At 49.5% G+C, this 21,517-nt stretch overlaps 1 protein-coding gene and 1 long non-coding RNA gene across 2 annotated transcripts in view; one reads left to right on the top strand and one right to left on the bottom strand.

Moving 5' to 3' along the window:
* The window catches only part of LOC144612789 (uncharacterized), a 108,467-nt gene that overhangs the window by 23,435 nt on the left and 63,515 nt on the right, over window positions 1-21,517 (bottom strand). The window lies entirely within an intron of this gene.
* The window catches only part of GALNT15 (polypeptide N-acetylgalactosaminyltransferase 15), a 46,518-nt gene continuing 28,397 nt past the window's right edge, over window positions 3,397-21,517 (top strand). The window contains exon 1 of the mRNA XM_060638600.3: window positions 3,397-4,767. Coding sequence (XP_060494583.3) covers window positions 4,223-4,767 — 545 coding nt within the window. The 5' untranslated portion in view covers window positions 3,397-4,222. The remainder of the gene's footprint in view (window positions 4,768-21,517) is intronic.

Raw genomic sequence — 21,517 nt, forward strand, 5'->3', positions numbered from 1 at the left:
TTAATGTTTTATTTTACTTATCTTTGAGAGACAGAGCATAAGCGGGGGAAGGGCAGAGAGAGAGAGGGAGACACAGAATCCGAAGCAGGCTCCAGGCTCTGAGCTGTCAGCACAGAGTCTGACATAGGGCTTGAACCTGTGAACCGTGAGATCATGAGCTGAGCCGAAGTCAGACACTCAACCAACAGAACCACCCAGGCATCCCTATTTATTATTTTAGTAATCACCACACCCAGTGGGGGCTTGAACACATGACCCCCAGATCAAGAGTCACATGCTTTTCCGACCAAGCCAACCAGGCTGAGAGGAATAAGGTGGAGACTAAAAGGACTTTATGTTGTGTTTGGAGATCCATGGCTTGCTTGCTTTTGTTTTGAGTGGAAGACACAGAGAAGAAAATTCCAGCTGCATGAAGACAGAAGCTAAGTGCCAGCGTTGTAGACTGAAGATGCATGGCTGATATCTGGGTGCTAAAGGGGGGCTCCTTTAGCTGGTACAAGCAGCAAAGTAACACCCCTGTGAGCCAGGGGCTGGGATGGGCCAGGAAGGCCTGCTGCTCCCTCTACTTGGGGTGGCTCTGTCCACGGGGGGATGTACATGGGAATTTTATTTCCTTCTGGGCAGACTGAAAGTATCACCCCATGATTATGGGCTGTGTGGAACCTTTTAGGGCTGATCCATATCCCAGAGTCTCAGAGGACACACAGACCTCACTTGAGTTGAATCAGAATAGCTACAGCATCGTCCCTATATTCATTCGACAAATATTTATTAAGTGCTTACGCTCTGCCAGATACAGTCTCTGGGGAAACAGCAGTGAACAAACTGATAGAACAGCTCTCCTTGTGGAGCCCACCTCTTATGGAGGTGGGATGGGGGCATAGACAACAAAGAGCCAAGTGTCTTACTTATCAATTGTTGGGAAGAGCTCCAGAGACTCTCAAAGAAAGCGAGGCAAGAGGACAGAGAACACCATGGGTAAGATGGAGGGCTTCCGCTGTGAAACGGTGGGGAAAAAACACAAAAGCGAGTAAATGAGCCTTATGGCTGGTTTCTGGGGAAAAAGCAGTCAAGCAAAGGACGGGCCAGGTAAAGGCCCCGAGGAGGCATGATGTGGCTGACGAGTTTGAAACCAATGTTGCCGGAGAGGGTAGGGGAGGGTGTTCTGCCCTGAGGCTGGAGACTGTGCCTACCTTGTTCTCTGAAAGTCCCCTGGAATCATCCTCGTGAGCCTCAAAATGTACCAGAAATTCTAAATTACATCTTCCAGAGTGCCTGTGTCTTGAACCTGAAAGCCATACAACTCTCACCCCAGCCTACCCTGATGTGGGATTCGGAAAGCACGGTCCAATCCAGCAATCCCTAACTGCTGTCCATCGGGACACTGTGCTAGCCTATTAGGAACAATCACATATAACCCACCATGTCACCTCTGACTCTGAAAGGCTTCAGGGGAAACACACACACACACACACACTCATGCACACTCACACACGCTCTAGAAGAAGCAACAGAATCAAAAGGAAAAGCATTTTTTTTTCCATGAGATGTTTAAGCTCACATTCCAAGATCAAAATCAAAACAGAAACAACGAGCAATTCATTTCAGGAATTCCCCAGTGGCGTTCCTCCCCCCACTCCACTCCTGATTACTGGGAAGGCTGGGCCGTTCTGCAGTCATCAGAAGAAATGCGGAGTTAGTCACCCTTGATCAGCTATTCGGGCCAGAAGCTCAGGAACTCTGAGCATGCTGGCATCCATTCTGTCTCCCATCTACATCTCGCGCTCCGTGACCTTGGATCTCATGGCTTCAGACATCATCCCTGTGAAGTTTTACCACCTGCAAGCCAGACCTCTCCCTTCACCTCCAGCTATTGCATGTCCCACTGCCTACTCTCCATGTCCCCTTGACTGTCTAGAAGACATCTCAAACTTCACATGGCCCAAGGAGCCACTGCCATTCATCCCCTTCTACCAACTCCTGGTCTCCCACATCTCGGCCGATGGCAACTCTACTCTTCCAACTACCAGACTTGAAAGCTTGAAAATCATCCTTGACTCCTTTCTTTCTCTGACACTGGGTATCAGTTCATCAGCACCTGCTGTAGGTTCTTCCTGAAAATATACCCAGAAGCCGGGGCACCTGGGTGGCCCAGTTGGTTGAGCATCTGACTCGATTTCAAATCACGTCATGATCTCTTGATTTGCAGGATCAAGCCCCGGGTCAGGCTCTGTGCTGACAGTTCAGAGCCTGCTTGGGATTCTCTCTCTCTGTCTCTGTCTCTCTCTCTCTGCCCCTCTCCCACTCTCTCTCTCTCTCTCTCTCTCTCTCTCTGTCTCTCTGTCCCTCCCCCCTCTCTCCCCCTCTCTCTGCCCCTCTCCCACTCTCCCTCCCTCTCTCTCTCTCAAAATAAACAAATAAATAAACATTAAAAAAATATGTCCAGTAGTTGCCTACTCCACACCTCCTCCACTGATGCCACTTTGGTCCACACCCTCATCGTTTCTCGCTGCAATAATGTTAGCCTGACTTGACTCCCTGCTTCTACCCTTTGCTCCCCCAGTCTGATGCCAACACAGCAGCCAGAGTGATCCCATTTAAATCTGAGTCAATTGTGTCTGTCCTCCGCTCACAACCCTCCAAGGGCTCACATCTTACTCAGAGGAAAGAAGAGAAGCCAAAATTCCTACGATGCACTCCGATGTCCCGTAGGATCCCCCCTCACCTCCTGCCCCCACCTTACCTCTTTCGTCCTGTTTTCCATCCCACTCTGCCCTCCTCATTCTGCTCCTGCCACACTGGTTCTCTCTGCTCCTCCAAAGGCCTGGCACGTGCTTGCCACAGGACCTTCACATTTGCTATGCCCCCTGCCCCAAATGCTCATCCTCACATCACTGCCTGCCCCTCCTTCTCACACAGATGCTAGCTCTTCTGTGAAGCCTCCCCTCACCACTCAGTGTCCCCTGTCAGTCCCCAGCTCATGCTCTCCAGCCCCTTTCCCTGCTTTACTTTTCTCCTTCACCCGTATCACCCCTGACCCACTGCCTTTCTGAATTAATTCTCTGTCTGCCTCTCCCACTAGAAGGTAAACTCCATGAGGCACAAATTTTGGTGCTTTATTCATTGCTGGACTCCCAGTCCCGGAATAGTTTTGGCACATAGTAGGTGCGCGTCAACATCTGTTGGTTGGATGAAGGAGGTTTTACAACTGAAGGAACACTCCTCACCGGATGCCCCTGCTTAGTGGCCAGTGCCTTCAGATGCTTTGGTGGCAGGAGGGTCATACAGGAGCGTCTCCCCTCCCCCCCCAGCTTCCGTCATTTTCAGAGGGACAAGGACAGTGGTCCTCAGCAAGGAGGGAGAGTCCAGCCTAACTTCACACATCGCCTGTGGGAGGCTGAGGGTACAAATAGACAGCTGTTTGCATCTATGCCACAGGCACAGGCTTTCTGAAACCAGGAGGGAGTACTATTTCCTTCCCCTGTGGGTGGGGGAAAGAAGTCTTCCTATGAACTATGAACGAGATTCAGATCTGAACTTCTGGGATGTTCCTGTTTGGGTTCGGTCCTAGCAGTGACGGTTTATATTTTGCCCTGGAGCTGTGCGCTGCGGGACTGTGCAAAGCCCCGGGAACAGTGAGGGCATTAGGACCAGGAGCGAGGCTTGGCTTGGCTGGGGCTGCGTCTGGCAGAGGGCTCTCAGCTGAGCGCAGAGCTATGTGTGAAAGGAAATCAGGCGCTGCCTGCCGGCTTCACATCTGTTGATCTGACCTGACTTGAAGCGTCCAAAGGAGGACCACTGTCAGCGCTGCTGGACTGAGGACCCACCAGCTGCCTCTCCAGACATCGCCTAGCAACCTGACCATTCATGCAAGGGGGGAGACGAAACACGTGGGACTAAACACCTGAGCAGAATGGAATAATTTTTTTTTCCTTAGGAGAAAAAGGGGGTAAAAGGGGCCAAACAATTCAATTTGAAGTCCCTGTGAATGGGCTCTCAGAAGGCAATACAGAAATCCACTCAGAGAGGTCCCGTGGCTTTCTGATTATAAGTGGAAGTCAGTCTTACACATGCTGTTGGCAAATGTCAGATGGGAAAAAAAGGAGCAGGTTAAGTGACCAGCAAAAAACTTCCAGGTGGAACTAGGAAGCCAGGTTCTCCTGCAAGCCCGAAGGAACCTGGAGCAGGAGGAGGACGCGAACGTGAATATGACCTGTTGCATATGGCAAGTTCCAGCAACATGCTCCTAAGGAAGCGATGCAGGCATGGGCCGTGCAGACTGCAATTCCTGCTGCTCTTACTGATGCTGGGATGCGTGCTGCTGATGGTGGCCATGCTGCACCCTCCCCCGCACGCCCCGCACCACGCGGTCACAGTCCTGGCCACCCAACACAGCCCAGGTGCTGGGTATCGCCTGGACTTCGGGGAATCCCAGGAATGGGTGCTGGAGGCCGAGGATGAGGGCCAAGAGTACAGCCCCCTGGAGGGCCTGCCCCCCTTTATCTCACTGCGGGAGGATCAGCTCCTGGTGGCCGTGGCCTCACCCAGGGCCAGAAGGAACAAGACCCAGGGCAGGAAAGGTGGCAGCTACCGGCTCATCAGACAGCCGAGCAGAAGGCAGGATGAGGAGGCCCCAGAGAGGGACTGGGGGGCCGAGGAGGAAGATGGGGAGGTATCTGAAGATGAGCTGACCCCACTCAGCCTGGAGGAGGCGCTCAGTGCCCGCATCCCCCTGCAGAGGGCGCTGCCCGAGGTACGGCATCCACTGTAAGTAAGGCCCTGGCTTCCCCTTCCCCCAGGTACTGAGGCATCATCAACAGACCCAGGAATGCCAACTTTCTGCCACCGGCTGTCCTTAGGGCAGCAGTTCCCAAGGTTTGGTCCCTGGACCAGCCGCAGCAGCATAACCTGGGGACTTGTTAGAAACGCAGAGTCTCAGACCGCATCCCAGACCCACTGAGTGAGAAACTCTGATTTAACCAGCCCTGCAGGTGAGGAAAAGGGGAGCTCTTACTGGTTCTTCCCTTCCCCATCCTGGTTCTAGTCCTTCTGTCTCAGGACTATCAGGTCAAACAGCTTTATCCATATACCACACAGGAGCTTGGGGCAGATGTTCTCCAACCCACCTTCCAGTTCTAACACCCCGCCTCCAGGACGTTTTGATATTATGATTGTTGTTAGGGTTTGCTTTCATTTCGGGTCAAAGTAACAATCGCAGCTAACATCTACGTGACTCCTTCCATGTGCCTGATTTTAATCTAAGAGCTGTTCGTCTATCAGTCCTTACAAGATGAGTGCTATTATTACCATCAGGCTTATTTTACAGGTATGAAAACAAGGCACAGAGAGGCTGAGTAACTTGCCCACCGTCACACAGCTAGCAGGTGCCAAAGCAGGGATTTGAATCCAGGAAGGAAGAAGCTCCAGTGTGCCTGAACTGCCACCCCATTAGACTTAAGGGGACAGTACCAGTGCGCAGGAGCTAGAATGCGGTGGTGCTGCAGCCTGACCTGGCGGGGTAGCCCCACCCCCGGAAGCCAAGCTGGAGAGTGCATCCAGGCTATACCCAGGAGATGCTGAGCTCCCCTTGTGCATCCCCTGTCCTCCCCCTCCCTTACTGTGGCTGGCTGCAGAGGAGGGCCCCAGTCGGGCATCCGTGGCCGGTGCGACTGGTTAGCTCTGGGAAAACCCTTCCCTGTAAGCCACTGCTCTTCCTAGAGCCCAGAGTGCTTCTCACGAAGCAAACCCACGTTCAGACCTTCCGAGTGAGTGGATCCATCTAGAGCCGCGGTCAAGAGCAAGACAGTGTACTCCTCTGATCCCTGGTGGGGTTCCTGTCGGTCTGGCCGCTTGGCAGTCACCCTCGGGGTCAAAGCCAAACGGTCGCTGACGTATTGGTTTGATCGATGCCGGGGTCCCTGCCACGCACACAGGAAGCGAGTGATTGCCAAATGAGTGAACGTACTGTTCTCAAAGTCTTTGGATACATCTTTCTCTTTGGCCTAAGACAAAAATGAGTATCTTCATTTTGCTGATAAGAAGCATTGCCTCAAGCAAGAGGGTCTCTGGCCACCCAGAGGCGTGTATGTGTGTCTCTGCATTATGCAAGTGCGTTGTGACTATGAAGTTCTGTGGGTACGTTGCATATAGTTGCGCGTGAGTGTGTCGTACACGCACTGTATCGTGTGTGGCGAATGGATGCTACGTACGTGTGCTGCGTGTAGTACGTGCGCGTAGTGGATTACGTGGTGCCCGCGTGCCTAGTACCCGCGTGCGTTGCGGTGTGAGTTGTGCACGTGTAATCACACGTGCACGTGTGTGTGGATGTGTCCGTGTCCTTATGCGCGTGTGCACATTGATAGGTGCAGTGGCGTGTGTGGTACACGCGTGATTGCGTATGTTTCGCCCTGGTGTGACGCGCGCACGTGTGTTGTGATTTGGCTTTTGTTGTGTATGCGTTTTTGCGGGACGTGTGTGCATGTATGTTGTGTTGTGCCCGGGCTACGTGTGTTTGATGTGCCTGTGTGAGTGTGCGACTCGCATGTGTGGTATAAACGCCTTGTTAGAGTTGTACACGGGTAGGTGTGCTGTGTGTGCTATTCGTGCAGTGCGAAGCGCACAGGCGTTGTGTGTGCGTGTGGTGCACGTAGGTTAGAAAGGCGTTGGGCGAGTTGTACGTGTGTGTGTGCAAGTGTGTTGTGTGTGTTATGCTTCTGGTGTGAAGTGCCTGGTAGGTGTTGCGCGCCTGCGCTGTGAGTGTGGGCACATTTTGTGTCACGTGTGCGACGTGCACTGACATCGCGTGCGCACCACTTCAGTGGTCACTGCTTCAAGCCAGGGTGACCACCTCGGCTCAGTTTGTCTCGGTCTCCCCGGACTGGGACGCCTCCCGGTCCCTGGCAAACCTGGACGGTTGGTCTCCCCGCCCCATACTTCCCTCCCCTTGCCCCGGTTCTAACGACAGCCATCGGCTCTGTCTAGAGGTGTGTGGCGCCCTCTGCTGGTCGCAGCTGCTCCCTGCAGCCTGTGCGGTCTGGGCCTTGGCCCCCAGCCTCTCCTCTACCCTCTGCAGTTCAGGTGCTGGGTGTCTCTTCTGGCCCCTCTCAGGACATACAAGGGATCCTCTGCAAACTGAGGCAACAAGCCCCCACTGTCCCTCCAGGGTGACAGGACTCTCCTACTGTCAGCGCTTTAAAACCAGGCCAAAATTCAGCTTATGAAAGAACGGCCATATATTAAGCACCTACTCTGTGCGAGTCCTGCTCTGCTTTCCCACCAGGGTTGGGAGAACTCTGGAGACCCCAGTCCCTCTGCCTTCTGCTGGAGTGTGCCAAGCACCACCCACCCCAGGGCTTTGCACAAGCCTGTCCCAACTTGGGCTAGTCCCGCGCGCCCTTCGTGCACCGAAACCTCTAGACCAGCCCTGGCCTTTGCTCATCACCCCCATCCAGGCCACAGGCTTTTTTCTGAGTACCTCCGGGGTCACTGCTGGAGGTCATTTTGAAAAGGGGCATGCCAGGAAGTTAGTAATAATGTAGGACCAAGACAGAGAAAAAAGTCAGTGTAAAAGGTCAAAAGGCAAACTCTGGAAAGAAAGGTAAAATTACGGTGAACTTTTATCTGAGCACTTACTATGTGCTAGGAACCCTGCTAAGTGGTTTTAATTCACTTAATCTTCCTAATGAACCCATAAGCTGGATACCATTAATATTTCCATTTTACAGATGTGTAAACTGAGAAACAGAAAGGTGAAGGGACTGGGGCCAGGTTATCTGACCAGGTGTGTCTGACACCAAAGTCATGTTCTTTCTGTTTGTTTGTTTTGTTGTGTTATTCTTAAGTTAGATAACATACAGTGTGATACAGTGTGGCCTTGGCTTTAGGAGTAGAATCCAACGATTCATCATTTACATACAACACCCAGTGCTCATTACAAGTGCCCTTCTTAATGCCCATCACCCATTTTCCCCACCCTCCCACTCTGTCAACCCTCTGTTCTTTGTATTAAAATTTTTTTAATGTTTATTTATACTTGAGGGAGGGAGAGAGACAAAGTGTGAATGGGGGTGGGTGGTCAGAGAGAGAGGGAGACAGAATCTGAAACGGGCTCCGGGCTCCGAGCTGTCAGCACAGAGCCCTATGCGGGGCTCAAACTCACAAGCCATGAGATCATGACCTGAGCCAAAGTCGGATGCTTAACTGACTGAGCCACACAGGTGCCCTGTTCTCTGTATTTCGGAGTCTCTTATGGCTTGCCTCCTTCTCTGTTTTTATCTTATTTTTCCTTTCCTTCCTCTATGATCATCTGCTAAGTTTCTCAAATTCCACATCTGAGTGAAATCATATGATATCTGTCTTTCTCTGGCTGCAAAGCCATGTTCTTAACCACCACGTTGTACTTTCTGAGCAAGTCACTTAGGCTAGAAGAATTTCAAGTTTTTCCACCTATAAATTAGGGAGAGCTCACACTGGTCCTCAGGGAGACACGGAGGAGGATGTCTGTCACAGCATCCTTGGTGGCACTGAAGAGTTGGAAACCACCTGGACACGTCATGAGTGGGCACCAGGGAAGCTGGGCACAGCCCAGAGACACGGCGGGACGTAGAAGCAACAGACTCAGTGCACAATACCCGGTGGAGGGAGACCTTCAAGTACCATGCTGAGTGACACAAGTAAGGCGCAGAAAAGGGGTCCATAGCACGACATCACTGGGGAAATGTGAACTCCATGCGTGCTGACCAATGCATTCTTTACAAGAACAGAGGAAGCTCCGGGGAGTGGCTGTGTTGTGTGGAGGGCTGGGTCCTGGGGCAGGCGCGGGAATAGCAAATGAATATATAGAGGAAGTAAAGAGAGGGGCCCACATGGGAGCCCCAGACTGAAGACTAGGACTGACTCGGCGCCTCAAAGCTGCTCTCACAGAGGGGGTCGGGGAGGAGCAGGCCTTGCCCTTCAGCCTCCTGTGGCACAACAGCTTTCAAGGCTCTTCCGAGCCCAGCTCTCCTTGATCATCCTGGGGCCTAGCGTAGGGCAACGACTGTCCGCATCAAAGAGGCTCCTGACGGAGAAAGCGCTCTTGTAATCTGGTCTAGGCAGTGGCTCTCAAACCTGAGTTCACATGGGACCACCGAGAGGGCTTGCTATAATGCAGCTTCCTGGCCTCCTCTCCTACAGTACCTGACTCAAGGGTCAAGGGTGGGGCCCAAGAATTTGGTTTCGACAAGTTTCCTGGGAGACGTTCATGCTGCTGATGTGTGGGCACTCTTTGTATCTAACAGGTTGGACAGAGCCACGCTTCTCAGACTTTCAAGTGTATGCAAACCCCTTGCCCCGGGGAATCTCATTAAAATGCACAGTCTAATGTAGTAGGCTAGGGGTTCCACCCAAGATGCTACACTTCTATCAAGCTCCCAGTTGGTACCGGTGTTGTTGGTCCACAGGCCACGTTTTTGAGCAGCAAGGGGCTTTATCGCTGGTTTGCCAAGTATGTACTTGTGGATTCCCCCACATTGCTTGTTAAAAATGTAGATTTTCAGACCACTTTTCTAGAGACTCCCCATAGTTCTGATTTGGAATGCAGTGATCTGAATTTTAAAAAGCTGATGTTAGTTTGGGGAACCACTGATACAGACAATGAGCAGAGAAGTAGTAGAGCTCTGGAAGATTCCACAGAGAAGGGAGTCGCGGGATTGGAAAATAGAAAAGAGAAGTAGTGAGCCACACAGTCCCCTTCATGACCTGGAGTTTTGTACTTAAATATAAATGTCAGCTCGGCTATTGCTGGCTCTGTGCTACCTACCTACTCGCATCAGTTTATAACTTGGGTTCATATTTTGGCCCGTGTTAGCCTGGTTTATATACCGGCAACTGTGACTAACTCACATGCCCAAAGAACAGGAAACCTGGGGCCGAAACCCGGCCCCATCTCTTACTGTGTGACCTTGTATAATCACTCAGCCTCTCTAAGCCTCAGTTTCCTCAACTGTAAAATGTAGATAAAATAACACCCTTGCGTGGGGTTGTAGGTTAAATGAGATAAAATGTTGATGATCTCCCCCCCCACCCCCGCCCCGGAATTCAAATCCAAACGGAAGTTGTCCTTATCATATTCTGGAGTATAGGGTCTAGGAGTGAATTGAAAGATGGAGAAAAGCCAGAGCAGGCAGCTGTGGACATCACGTCATTGTCCTTTCTCTGATCAAAGAGTTATTTTCTACCCCGTGGGCTGCTAAATCATCACTCACTTGGTGGCACACTGGAAGCCCCTGGTAAGTGTTACAAACGACCCATACTGGGGTCCCACTACCAGGGATTCTTATTTAGTTGGTCTGGGGAGGGGCCTGGGCCTCCCCAGGTAGTTCTGATGCGCAGCCGGGGCTGAGAAGCAACGCTGTGGGGCACCAGGTGGGCAATGGCATTTCACAGGCAGTGGGAAGACATAGGAAGGGGTATCCTCCGCTTCGTTCCCTCCCTCCCGCCCAGAGGCCGCTTTGGCAGCAGCTCTATTTTGTCAAGGAGAAGGTGGTGGTGCAGTCTACCTTCCGGTCAGGTCAGTCAAGTTCCAGGCAGGCAGGGAGCCACTCCAGCATGTCTCCCCACCCCTATGTTGGCCCTGACACCTGGGCTACAAAAGTGAGAGAAGACGGCTGGCAGGGCACCAATAAATCGGAGTGAGTAGGTGCGGCCCTGCAGTGGGAGCTTGCAGGGGAGAGCAGGAAGGAGCAGGCTGGGGCAAACACCTGGTGCTGGAACTCAGCTTATCTACCCTCCCACTCAGGAACGGAGGGAAGACAACCCAGTGTGGTGAGTAGGCGTGCTTGTTCTGGTGCCCGGCCAGCCAGGTCACAAGGGGAACTCACAAGTACCAAGCTTTCAGCCCTCAAGCCCAGTGTAGCCAGGGCTGGGAGCCGTGCGTCCCCAGATCTCCACCCATCCTCAGTGCCTGTGGTGTAGACAAGGCTGAGTATAACCCTTTGAGATCACAGGGCGCCTGGGTGGCTCAGTCAGTTGAGCGTCCGACTTCGGCTTAGGTCATGGCCTCACGGTTTGAGATTCATGAGTTCAAGCCCCGGTCGGGCTCTGTGCTGACAGCTTGGGAGCCTGGAGCCTGCTTCGAATTCTGTGTCTCCCTCTCTCTCTGCCCCTCCCATGCTCACACTCTGTCTCCCTCTCTCTCAAAAATAAATAAACATAAAAAAAAAATGTAACCCCTTGAGATCAAATGTGCCCGTGGTAGCCAATGCAGTAGAGTCTTGCTTTGTGCTTCGGGTTAGGCTTGGGGATTAGATCAGAGGTGGTCAACCTGCATCTCATCTTGTTTAATTCTTAAGGAAACTGCTATTTCCGCTGAAAGTATGGTCCTCAGACCTGCAGCATCAAAAATGCAGACTTTCAAGCCCCACTCAGACCTACTAGATGAAAATCTCTATTTTTAACAAGATCTCTAGCTGATTTATATTCATGTCAGAGCTTGAGAAATGCTGATGAGGCCAATGGTTCACAGCCCTGCCTGCACATTGGAATCAGCTGCAGAATTTTATAAATCATCACACCCAGGCTCCACCCCAGACCAACCAATTAGATACAATTCGAGGGGACTCTCCTAAGTGATTCTAATGTGCAGCCAGGCTGAGAACTCCTGCCAAGGCCCTTTTAGGTGAAAAGGAGCAGAAACACTGGTGTTACTGCAGGTGGTGGGGTTCCTGTAGTTTGCACAGGAAGTGAGGAACAGGGACAGTCCAGGGAGGACTGCGGGTGGTATAGGAGGAGGACAGGAAAGACACTCACGAGCCATGGTACTTCTAGGGCTCAGCCTTCCTGATGTCCTCCAGCAGCTGGCGTCCCTGGAGCCTGCTCATATCGTCCTCATGGCCACTTACTTGCCGGTGTCTCGTCACTAACAACCATTGTCCTCTACTCGAGCTCTGGTCTGGAGGCCCAGCAGCATCGGGATCACCTGAGATGCAGAACCTCAGGCCCCACCCAGACCTCCTAGATCCAAATCTGCATTTATGGAGATGCCCCGGTGGTACAGGTACAGGTTAACGTGTGAGAGGCACTGGGCTACCTCTTGACTTCTGCTGCCTCACCTTTGACTTACTGCCTGTCCTATGACCTGCTACCAACTGCTGATCCTCTCTGTCTGAATATCAAACTCCTTGAGACAGAGGATCTGGAAGTTTCACTTGGCCATTATTTGGGGGAGGCTATGCCTGTTAGGGGAAACTACTGTGCCAGGATGCTTCATAGGCTCTGGTCAGTGTTCAGACCAGCGACTACCTGTCAGTGCCCACTTTTAGTCCAGGGCTGAGGAGCCAGAATCAGAGCAAAGCTAAGGATGCCTGGAGCCCCTAGAAGGAGGCTGTGAGGCTTCTGAGGACCCTACAAAGAGACTGTGTGCCCCTTGTATGACTTCTCTCTAACTCTGGGGAATGATAGGCGGGCAGCATTAGCCTTACCCACAGGCTCCAGCCTGAACATACTTCCCTCTCATTCATAGGAACACTGTCCATCCCTCACAGGATCATCCCCAGGCCGTGTCCCAGCCCTTGTGTCTCCAGGCATGGCCTGGAAATTGGTGTTCCCACGATGAGCCCCATTAACTACAGACAAAATGTACTAAACATTGGGATTTTCACAGATTGTGGAGAACTGAGTCTACGGTTATTACCCTCCCATTTATATAGACAACCAGTCTATATACTCCTTGTGAGCAAGAACAGTGTCTACCTTCATTCACTGAACAAATAATTATTTAGCAACTATCAAAGGTGAGAAGGTGAGCAGGACCCCGCCCCAAACCCAAGGAGCTTGGGGTGAGTTGAGGGATACAGATAAGCAACCAGGTTGTTACATCGCTGGGCTCAGGGCAGCGATATGGAAACTCGTCTGCGTGGGGGACTTCTGCTGATTTGGTAGAAGCTGGAGGTCAGTAACCCCAAGACAGAAAACCCAGCAGAAAGCTTTCTACCCTGGCCAGGTGAGGAAAGGGTGGGGGCGGTGTTTGTGCCACAGCCAGGCCATCTGGCGCAAAGCTGTGACTCATCCTCTCCAGAATCATCATCCAAATGCATTTTCTGAGTTCACAGGGGACCCTGGAGCTGCATGCAGAGAGGGCATGCATCGGTGTATAAAGCCAGACCCGGACTCCCCTGATCTTGGAGTGTGAAGATATGAAACTAACTTGTATTCAGCAGCTCTCTAGAGCCAGGACGATCCCTTTAATCCAAGAAGTTCCCCTGGGCTATCGAAAAGTAACAGCATCCTTGTGTTGACTAATTAGGGGATGTAAATAGCAGAACCAGGATTCAAAGCCGAGTTGATTGGATTCCAAAGCCCTTGGTCTTTCCTTCCCCACTGCTGCCACTCAGAAGATGGACACATGAGGTCAGGTGAGCTTTTCATGTATACGAACTGAGATAGTAAAATATCCACCAGATATATGGTTGAAGAACAAAGAACGTAACCCTATTAGCTAATAAGAAGAATGTGCATTTCTTCCTTTTCACAACCACCTGTCACATTTGGATACTGCTCTGCAATGTCCGAAAGCTGTTTCTATGCGCCGCCCCACTGATTCCCCCCAACAGAGCCATGGCACAGATAGAGCAGGAAGAATGTGCATCCCCACTCGACAGAAAGGATGCGAGACGTGGGCAGGTGAAGTGACTTGCCCGGGGCCACTTGCATGGACCATTTACCTTTTGCTCACTTGTTTGTTTACCTACCTACCTTCATCCCTCAAAGGATTTAAAAATACATCATAAAATAGAAAATCGCTATTAATATGATGTTAATCAAGATAAGGGGAAATATACTTTGGAACACCTTCCTTCAGTTACTGGTATACACCAAGCTCCTTTTTACCTCTAGGCCTTAGCAGACGCTATGACACCTGTCAGGAACACTGTTCCCCACCCACACACCTTCCTTCAACTGCCTCCTACCCACCCTTCAGGTCTTGCCTGTCATCTCACTGCTGCCCCACTCCCTGAGGATCTCCTTGGAGCACTTGCTACGGTGGTTAAATAATTATTTGGTCATCCGCTTAATAGGATGTAAGCTCCATGACACCAGAGACTATCTTAGCTTGGGTTCCTCCAAAGCAAACCCTGAGACAAGCATTTGTTTTGCAGATGATGTCAGGGAGCACCGGTAGGGGACTGGCAATGTGGAGCAGAAAATAGGACAGCAACGAAAGGTGTGTTTTCAAGGCAGTTACCTCGGTGGTTAACTAGAGCTAGAGCTCGGCCTGCGGGGGAATCTGGGAGAGGCTGTGGCACACGCAGCTCCATGTGTTAGACCTCCTTAGGGTCAGGGGTTGCTGGGTATTAATATGCCAACTCTTTCTCATCGCTGGCTGAGGACAGCTGTCAGGGGCGGGTGGGAGGTTAATTCTCCAGCTCTTCAGCCCTGCTTGAGGAGAGCATCTCCAGCAGTCAGAGAAAGCCCTCACACGATTGGAAGGCAGGCTGTTCTGTACTATATTGATAGGGCCGAAGGGGATATGGCTGGGCCATCACAATTCTGCTTCAACGATCTTATCTATTTTAGTCCTCATGCATATAAGCTTGTCAGTAAATATCTGTTAAACCACCAGTTGGACGATGGAAGGTCAGGATCAAAGAGAAAATTAAAATGAAGACAGACAATCCGTAGAACCGTCTCGGTGACTAAATATCCTATTTCCTTACTCTGAGCTTCCTGGCAGCCAAACTGAGAAAGGAAACACCTTAGATATATCATGATCCTTATTGCTCATGAGGAGAAAACATACCAAGTCCTCAGAGGAAGAAAAGTGCCTTTTCCCGACACTTCTGCCTGAAAGGAATTTGCCTTCAAAGCTGCGTAGAGGGAATAGTCAGTGATAGAGGACACGACAGCCTCAACAGTTTCCCTCTGTAATGCAAAGCAGGTTTCATAAACCTGATGAAAGCTGAGAGAGTGATGCCAAGCATGACTCCACATAAGCACGTTTCTAAGGCAGCCAAGACAGTGCTTTCTGAGGACCTTAACGAATCAGTGTAGACAGCCCAGAACATGTGAAGGAATCAATGGATTGAGTATTCTTCAGATAACCCTCCATCATTGTCACTTTGATCCGGACAGTGGGACCCAAGCCTCACGACTCTGAATCCAGAACATTCTGTCAGCACTTTCGTCAAAAATAGCGATATCTATACTGGTTAAGAGCATTAGGTGCAGAGTCAGACTGGCCATCTGCTATCTGCTGTGTAACTTAGGCTCTCTGGGCTCTGGTTTCCTCATCTTTAAAATGGGAATATGAACCCATTATCTAGTGCTGCACACACACCACCTCAAAATTCCATGGCTTAAAAAAACAGATAAACTGAACTTCATGAAAATTAAAAGTGTTGTGCTTCAAGACAGCGAAAATACAACCCAAGAACGGGAGAAAATATTTACAAATCTAATAAGGGGTTTGTTTCAGAATACATAAAGAACCCTTACAACTCAGCAAAATGACACCTAATTTAGAAATAGGCAAAGATTTCCAGAAGCCTGGGTGGCTCAGTCAGTTAAGCATCTGACTTTGGCTCAGGTCATGATCTCACGACTTGTGAGTTTGAACCCACATCGGGCTCTGTGTTGACAGCTGGGAGCCTGGAGCCTGCTTCAGATTCTGTCTCCATCTATATCTGCCTCTTCCCCACTCACACACTGTCAATTATCTCTCTCTCTCTCTCTCTCAAATATAAATAAAAATTTATATTTAAAAAATAGGCAAAGATTTGAATAGGTATTACTCCAAGGAATACATGAAAATGGCCAAAAAACACATGAAAAGATGTTCAAGCCATTAGTTAGCAGGGAAACACAAATGAAAACCACAGTAGATACCACTTCACCCCCCACTGGAAAGGCTAAAATAAAAAAGACAGACAATGACAAGTGCTGACAAGGATGTGAAGAGGTTGAAATCCTCACACATTGCTGGTGGGGTTGCAAAGTGGTGCAGCTGCTTTGGAAAATAGTCTGGCAGCTCCTCAAAACGCTTAATGGTTACCACATGACTCGGAAATGCCAATCCTGGGTATACAACCAAGAGAACTGAAAACATAGTTCATATGTTCCAAAAAACTTGTTTGATGAGTTCATAACAACTTGTGCATGAATTTTCATTGCAGCGTTATTCAAAACAACCGAAAATGGAAACAAATGCCCATCAGCTGACAAACAGATAAATAAAACATGGTGTATTCAAACAACGAATATTATTTGGCAGTAAAAAAGAGTGACGTACTAATACACGCTACAACATGATGAACCTTGAGAACATTATGCTAAGTGAAAGAAGCCAGTCACAAAAGGCCACGTACTGTGTGATTCCATTCATACGTATAAAGTGTCCAGAGTAGGGAAGTCTATAGAGACAGAAAGTACATTAGTGTTTGCCTGGGGCTGGCGTGGATGACAGAGGGATGGGGAGTAACTGCTAATGGGTAATAGGTTTCTTTTGGGGTGATGAAAATATTCTGGGGGGGCACCTGGGTGGATCAGTTGGTTAAGCGTCCAACTTCGGTTCAGGCCATGATCTCGCGGTTCATGAGTTTGAGCCCTGCATCGGGCTCTCTGCTGTCAACACTGAGCCTGTTTCAGACCCTCTGCACCCCCCTATCCTTCTGCTCCTCCCCGCTCATGTTTTTTTCCTCTCTCTCTCTCTCTCAAAAATAAGAAAGAAATATTTTTAAAAATCTAAAAAGAAAATATTCTGAAATTAGATAGCAGTAGTAGATGAACAGGTTTGTGAAGATACTAGAAACCACTGAATTGTATACTTTTTTAAGGGTGGATTTTATGAGGTGTGAATTACGTCTCAATGCAATCATTACTTCAAAACACTAGTAGCTTAAAACGATAACCATTTACCCATGATTCTATAATTAGGCTGGACTGAGCTGAGCATTTCTTCTGCCAGCCCCACCTGGGGTCCTTCCTGTGGTTGCTGTCCTCTGGAGGCTAACTGGGACTGAGCGATCCAAGATGGCCTCACTCACGTACCTGGCAGCCGATGCTGGTTGTCTTCTGGGGAACCTCAGCTTTTCTCCAAGTGGCCTCTCACCCTCTGTTAGAGTAGATAGCCTTCCTGGCATTGCAGTTTATGGCAGCCAGCAGAAGCGGCAAGGCCCCTGGGAACCTAATCTTGAGAGAACATCACTTCCAGTACATTCTATCCATCAGAAAAAATCACAAGACCAGCTAGGTTCGGGGGGTGGAGAAATAGGTTGCACTTCTCAGTGAGAAAAGCGGCACAGTCACGTCTCAAAGGAACATGCATGTGAGGGTGGACAGAATTATGGTGACCATCTCTGCACACGTGAAAAGACCTATTTCAAAATGCACTTGGGAGGATTAGATGTGATAACGCATGTATTTAGCACAGCACCTGGTACACAGGAAGAGAAGACTCATTAAGTGGTGGCTATAAGGAATATTAATAAGACACTGCAATATCACATGGTCCACCCTAATTTCCCCAGTCCCCCATTGTAGACAATGAGAGAACAGAGTGTAGACGACAAAGCTGGAAATGTCTTTAGACACTGTGCAGTGAGTGAACTCCTCCCTCATCAAATATGGAAACTGGGCCCCAGAGAAGAGACAGACCTGCTCAAAGTCCCTTATTTCCCTTCCTCACAGGGGATTCGGAAGTCTGAGCACGACATAGGTCTTCTTCAGTGCACACGGCACATGCTCTCTGACACCTCGTCTCACACTCTTCCCTCCAGACCAGTACCCCGGCTCGGGCTCTAATCATAGCGCTTGCTGGCTCCAAGCATGAGGGTCTTAGAGGGAAAAGAAGCACCGAAGGCAAATTGTTGCCTGGGATGAAGGACAGGAGTCACAGGAGTCAGGGGTAACTCAGATGTCACCAAATGACAGTTCGCAAGTTGTATCCTGTCACAGACATGTGGTTTGGCCACAGTTGTTTTTGTTTAAGATTTTATTTGTAAGTAATCTCTATACCCAACATGGGGCTTGAACCCACAGCTCTGAGATCAAGAGTCATATACTCTACTGACTGAGCCAGCTAGGCCATAGTCTTTTTTTTTTTAATATTGGAAGAGTGACCAATATTTAAAAATTGACAGATTTGGGGCACCTGGGTGGCTCAGTCGGTTGAGTGTCTAACTCTTGATTTCAGCTCAGGTCATGATCCCAGTGTCATGGGACTGAGCTCTGTGTCGGGCTCCATGCTGATCATGGAGTCTGCTTGGGGTTCTTTCTCTCTCCCTCTTCCCCTCTCCTCCTCTTGCTCTCTCTCTCCTTCTCTCAAAAATTAAAAAAAAAAATTTTAACATTTATTTACTTGAGACAGAGACAGCACAAGCAGGGGAGGGACAGAGAGAGAGGGAGACACAGAATCCAAAACAGGCTCCAGGCTCTGAACTGTCAGCACAGAGCCAGACGCGGGGCTCAAACTCATGACTGCAAGATCATGACCTGAGCCGAAGTCAGACACTCAGCTGACTGAGCCACGCAGGTATCCCTCAAAAAAAATTTTTTTTTAATCAAACCAAGAGATTTCCCATAAATAATTCAGGTTTATGGCTCTTTCTGAAAATCAGAAAGATCCGGCAACACTGGACTGAATTTCCTCCTAGTAACATTGGCTGCTCTTGGGGAGGGCGGCGGGTGGGGGGTGGCGGGTGAGGCATGTGATCTTCAGCTCACTGCAGCCCCCACGGGGCCAGGTTGCTGTCCTCTGGATGTATGCCAGTCTCTGCGGACGTTTGAGTGTGTGCTCACTCTGTACCCGACCAAGGAGCACTTGCAAGGAGGTGGTGGCCTAGATAAACTTTAAGGCCCCCCTTTAACAATCTTTGTTGGCTGGATTTTAGAGGGTTTGTTTTGTTTGCTTGCTTGTTTTTTTAGAGGCTTCCAGCAACTTCTCTGAATCACTGCTCAAGCTCTCTCCCTAGTTCTGGCCTACCACACCCCTCGCTCTCCACCCTCCAAAGCTCTGTAAGATTGGTGGGAGGTGGGGAGGAAGCATGGGTATATTGTGAAGCAGACGGCAGGCTTTTAGTGCCAACTGCCTTCCTTTCCCCATTTCCCACCTCCTTCCTTGTGCCCTCTCTCTCCTTAGGGACCTAGTATCCCCGTGGTGACATCAGGGGCCCAGGGTTCCCAGACACAGGTGATCAGGGCCCCATGATCCGGACCATTCCTTACTGTTCCATCAGAATCTCCCAAGCCTCACACACTCACGTCAGTTAAGGAGTGAGTGGATGCTTGCTATCACAAGCCTTACTCTCTTGAGGAGAGTTCATCCTGTATTTTTACAAAACAAAATGGAAGCCACCTAAGCCACTTGGATGAACAAAGGGGCTGGGAGGCCCTTGTTCCCAATGGCTGCCTGGGCGATTGTAGGCTGGTGTTCTACAGAGAGTGGGTCCGGCAGGGGATCTGGATGAACTCCAATCACTCATATGGCTTTCTTTGCCTGGAATCCTCTGTGGTGGATGCTACCGTCATGCTGTACAACTCCGAGGGGCACCATCACGTGGCATTCTATGAGCGTGGCACCCACTGGAGTTGGGCAATGCAAAAGCCCCGCGATGGGAGTGAGCATTAAATGACATAGCATGTGGGAAAATCCTACAAGTACCAGCAGTCCTTATTTTTAGAACACCTGACCAGTCTTCTGCCACGATAGAAAGCAACACCGGAAACCAGCCCGCACACAACACTAACCTGAGTAATGGCAACAGCTTCCATTTATTGAAAGCTTGTATGGACAAAGCACACAACACACATCTTTGTTTATATAATCTTTACACAGCCCCGTAAAGTAAATCTACGTGTTATCCTCATTTTATAGACAAACAAATTCAGGTAGTGAGGTATCCTGGCACACAGAAGGCTTGTAAGAAATAATAAAAATGAACATTTATTGAACTCTTACTATGAGTACTTTATATGTATTAACTCATTTGGCCCTCCCAACAACCCCATTTTACAGATGAGAAAACTGAGGTTAAGCCTATGACATGCTCAGAAAAAGGCTTACGTTCTCACAACAGACCCAAGGGGTAAATATCATCCAGTGTTCAGATGAGGAAATGAAGGCTTATAAATATCGGGTATATTACCCAAGGGGTTAGGAAGCAGCAAGGTGAAGATTCAAATCTAAATATGATCCTAAAGTATAAGCTCTTTCAGCACCTTTCTTCAAGGACACACGCACCACACACTGCTGTTTCCAGTGCTCACATTCTATGGACTGGGGACAGAAAAGACGAGGCCATGTTCTGCACCAAGGTGACAGACTTCAGTCCCAGTAAAACTGCAGCCCCCGGGGCACCTGGGTGGCTCAGTCCTGTTAAGTGTCTGACTTCAGCTCAGGTCATGATCCTATGGTTTGTGAGTTCGAGCCCCCCGTCGGGCTCTGTGCTGACAGCTCGGAGCCTGGAGTCTGCTTCAGATTCTGGGTCTCCCTCTCTCTCTGCCCCTCCTCTGCTCTCGCTCTGTCTGCCTCTCTCTCAAAAAAAAATAAACATTAAAAACAAACAAATGAAAAAACTGCAGCCTCAAGAATGCCATATGCAGGCCTCTCTGTCCCCAAGCATGACCCCAAGCCATTGCCCTAGTGATGTTTTCAGTACCTACTGGATTCACGAAGGAGGCATGATTTCTTTTCACAGCCACCAGATGCCCCCGTCCTAGGACTCCGGGATTTGCCTACACTCTCAACCACAAAGGAAACAGAGAGGACACAAAGGAAATTTTGAATCTGTTTGTGAACAGGTCTAGAGCAATTCTGAGGGCAGAGTGGAAATTCTCAAAGTCAGTGGGGTGGGGGAGAAAAGTTCCACCGGGGTTTGGGGAGAACGGAGGGGGGAATGGGGGGAGGAGATGAAGGGGTAAAATACCTCCGCATAGCCCACAATATGCGCTGGGGACCCCTTTATCTTCCAAAAACCTTACGGGAATGGGTTCCCCTTTGGACCTGTTATCTGAACAGCCCTGAAAGCAGACTGTAAAAGTGCGTATAAAACTCATTATTTCATTTGTCACAGGCATGCTGCTAAGGACGCTGTCACCCATTTAGGGACTTCTTTCTAAAGTCCATAGGAATTTCTCTTAAAAACTAGTGCTGGATGTAACAACTGGTGAAGTTCAGATAAGGTCTGTATTTGAGCTAATAGTATCTGAACCGTGTGAAATTCCTGATTTTGCTCGTGGTGGATGGTTACGTAACATATCATCACTGGGGGAAGCTGGGTGATGATAACACAGGAACTCTCTGTACTATTTTTGCAACTTCTTGAGTCTTAAACTATTTCAAAATAAAAGTTATTTTTAAAAAAAGTATTAGAAAGAACATCACTTTCCCTTAAAAAATCTGGGATGTAACCTCTCCGATGGTGTCAATTCCGTTGCAGAATAAACCTCCTGTTTTCCTTTGGCTACTAGGAAGCTCACATTTAAAATTCTTTCTGGAAACACCCAGGCCCTTATGGCCTATATATTTATGTTCTTTCTCCAAATG

This window comes from Panthera onca, chromosome C2 (assembly GCF_046562875.1).
Source record: "Panthera onca isolate mPanOnc1 chromosome C2, mPanOnc1 haplotype 2, whole genome shotgun sequence".
In the NCBI taxonomy this organism is placed as follows: Eukaryota; Metazoa; Chordata; class Mammalia; order Carnivora; family Felidae; genus Panthera; species Panthera onca.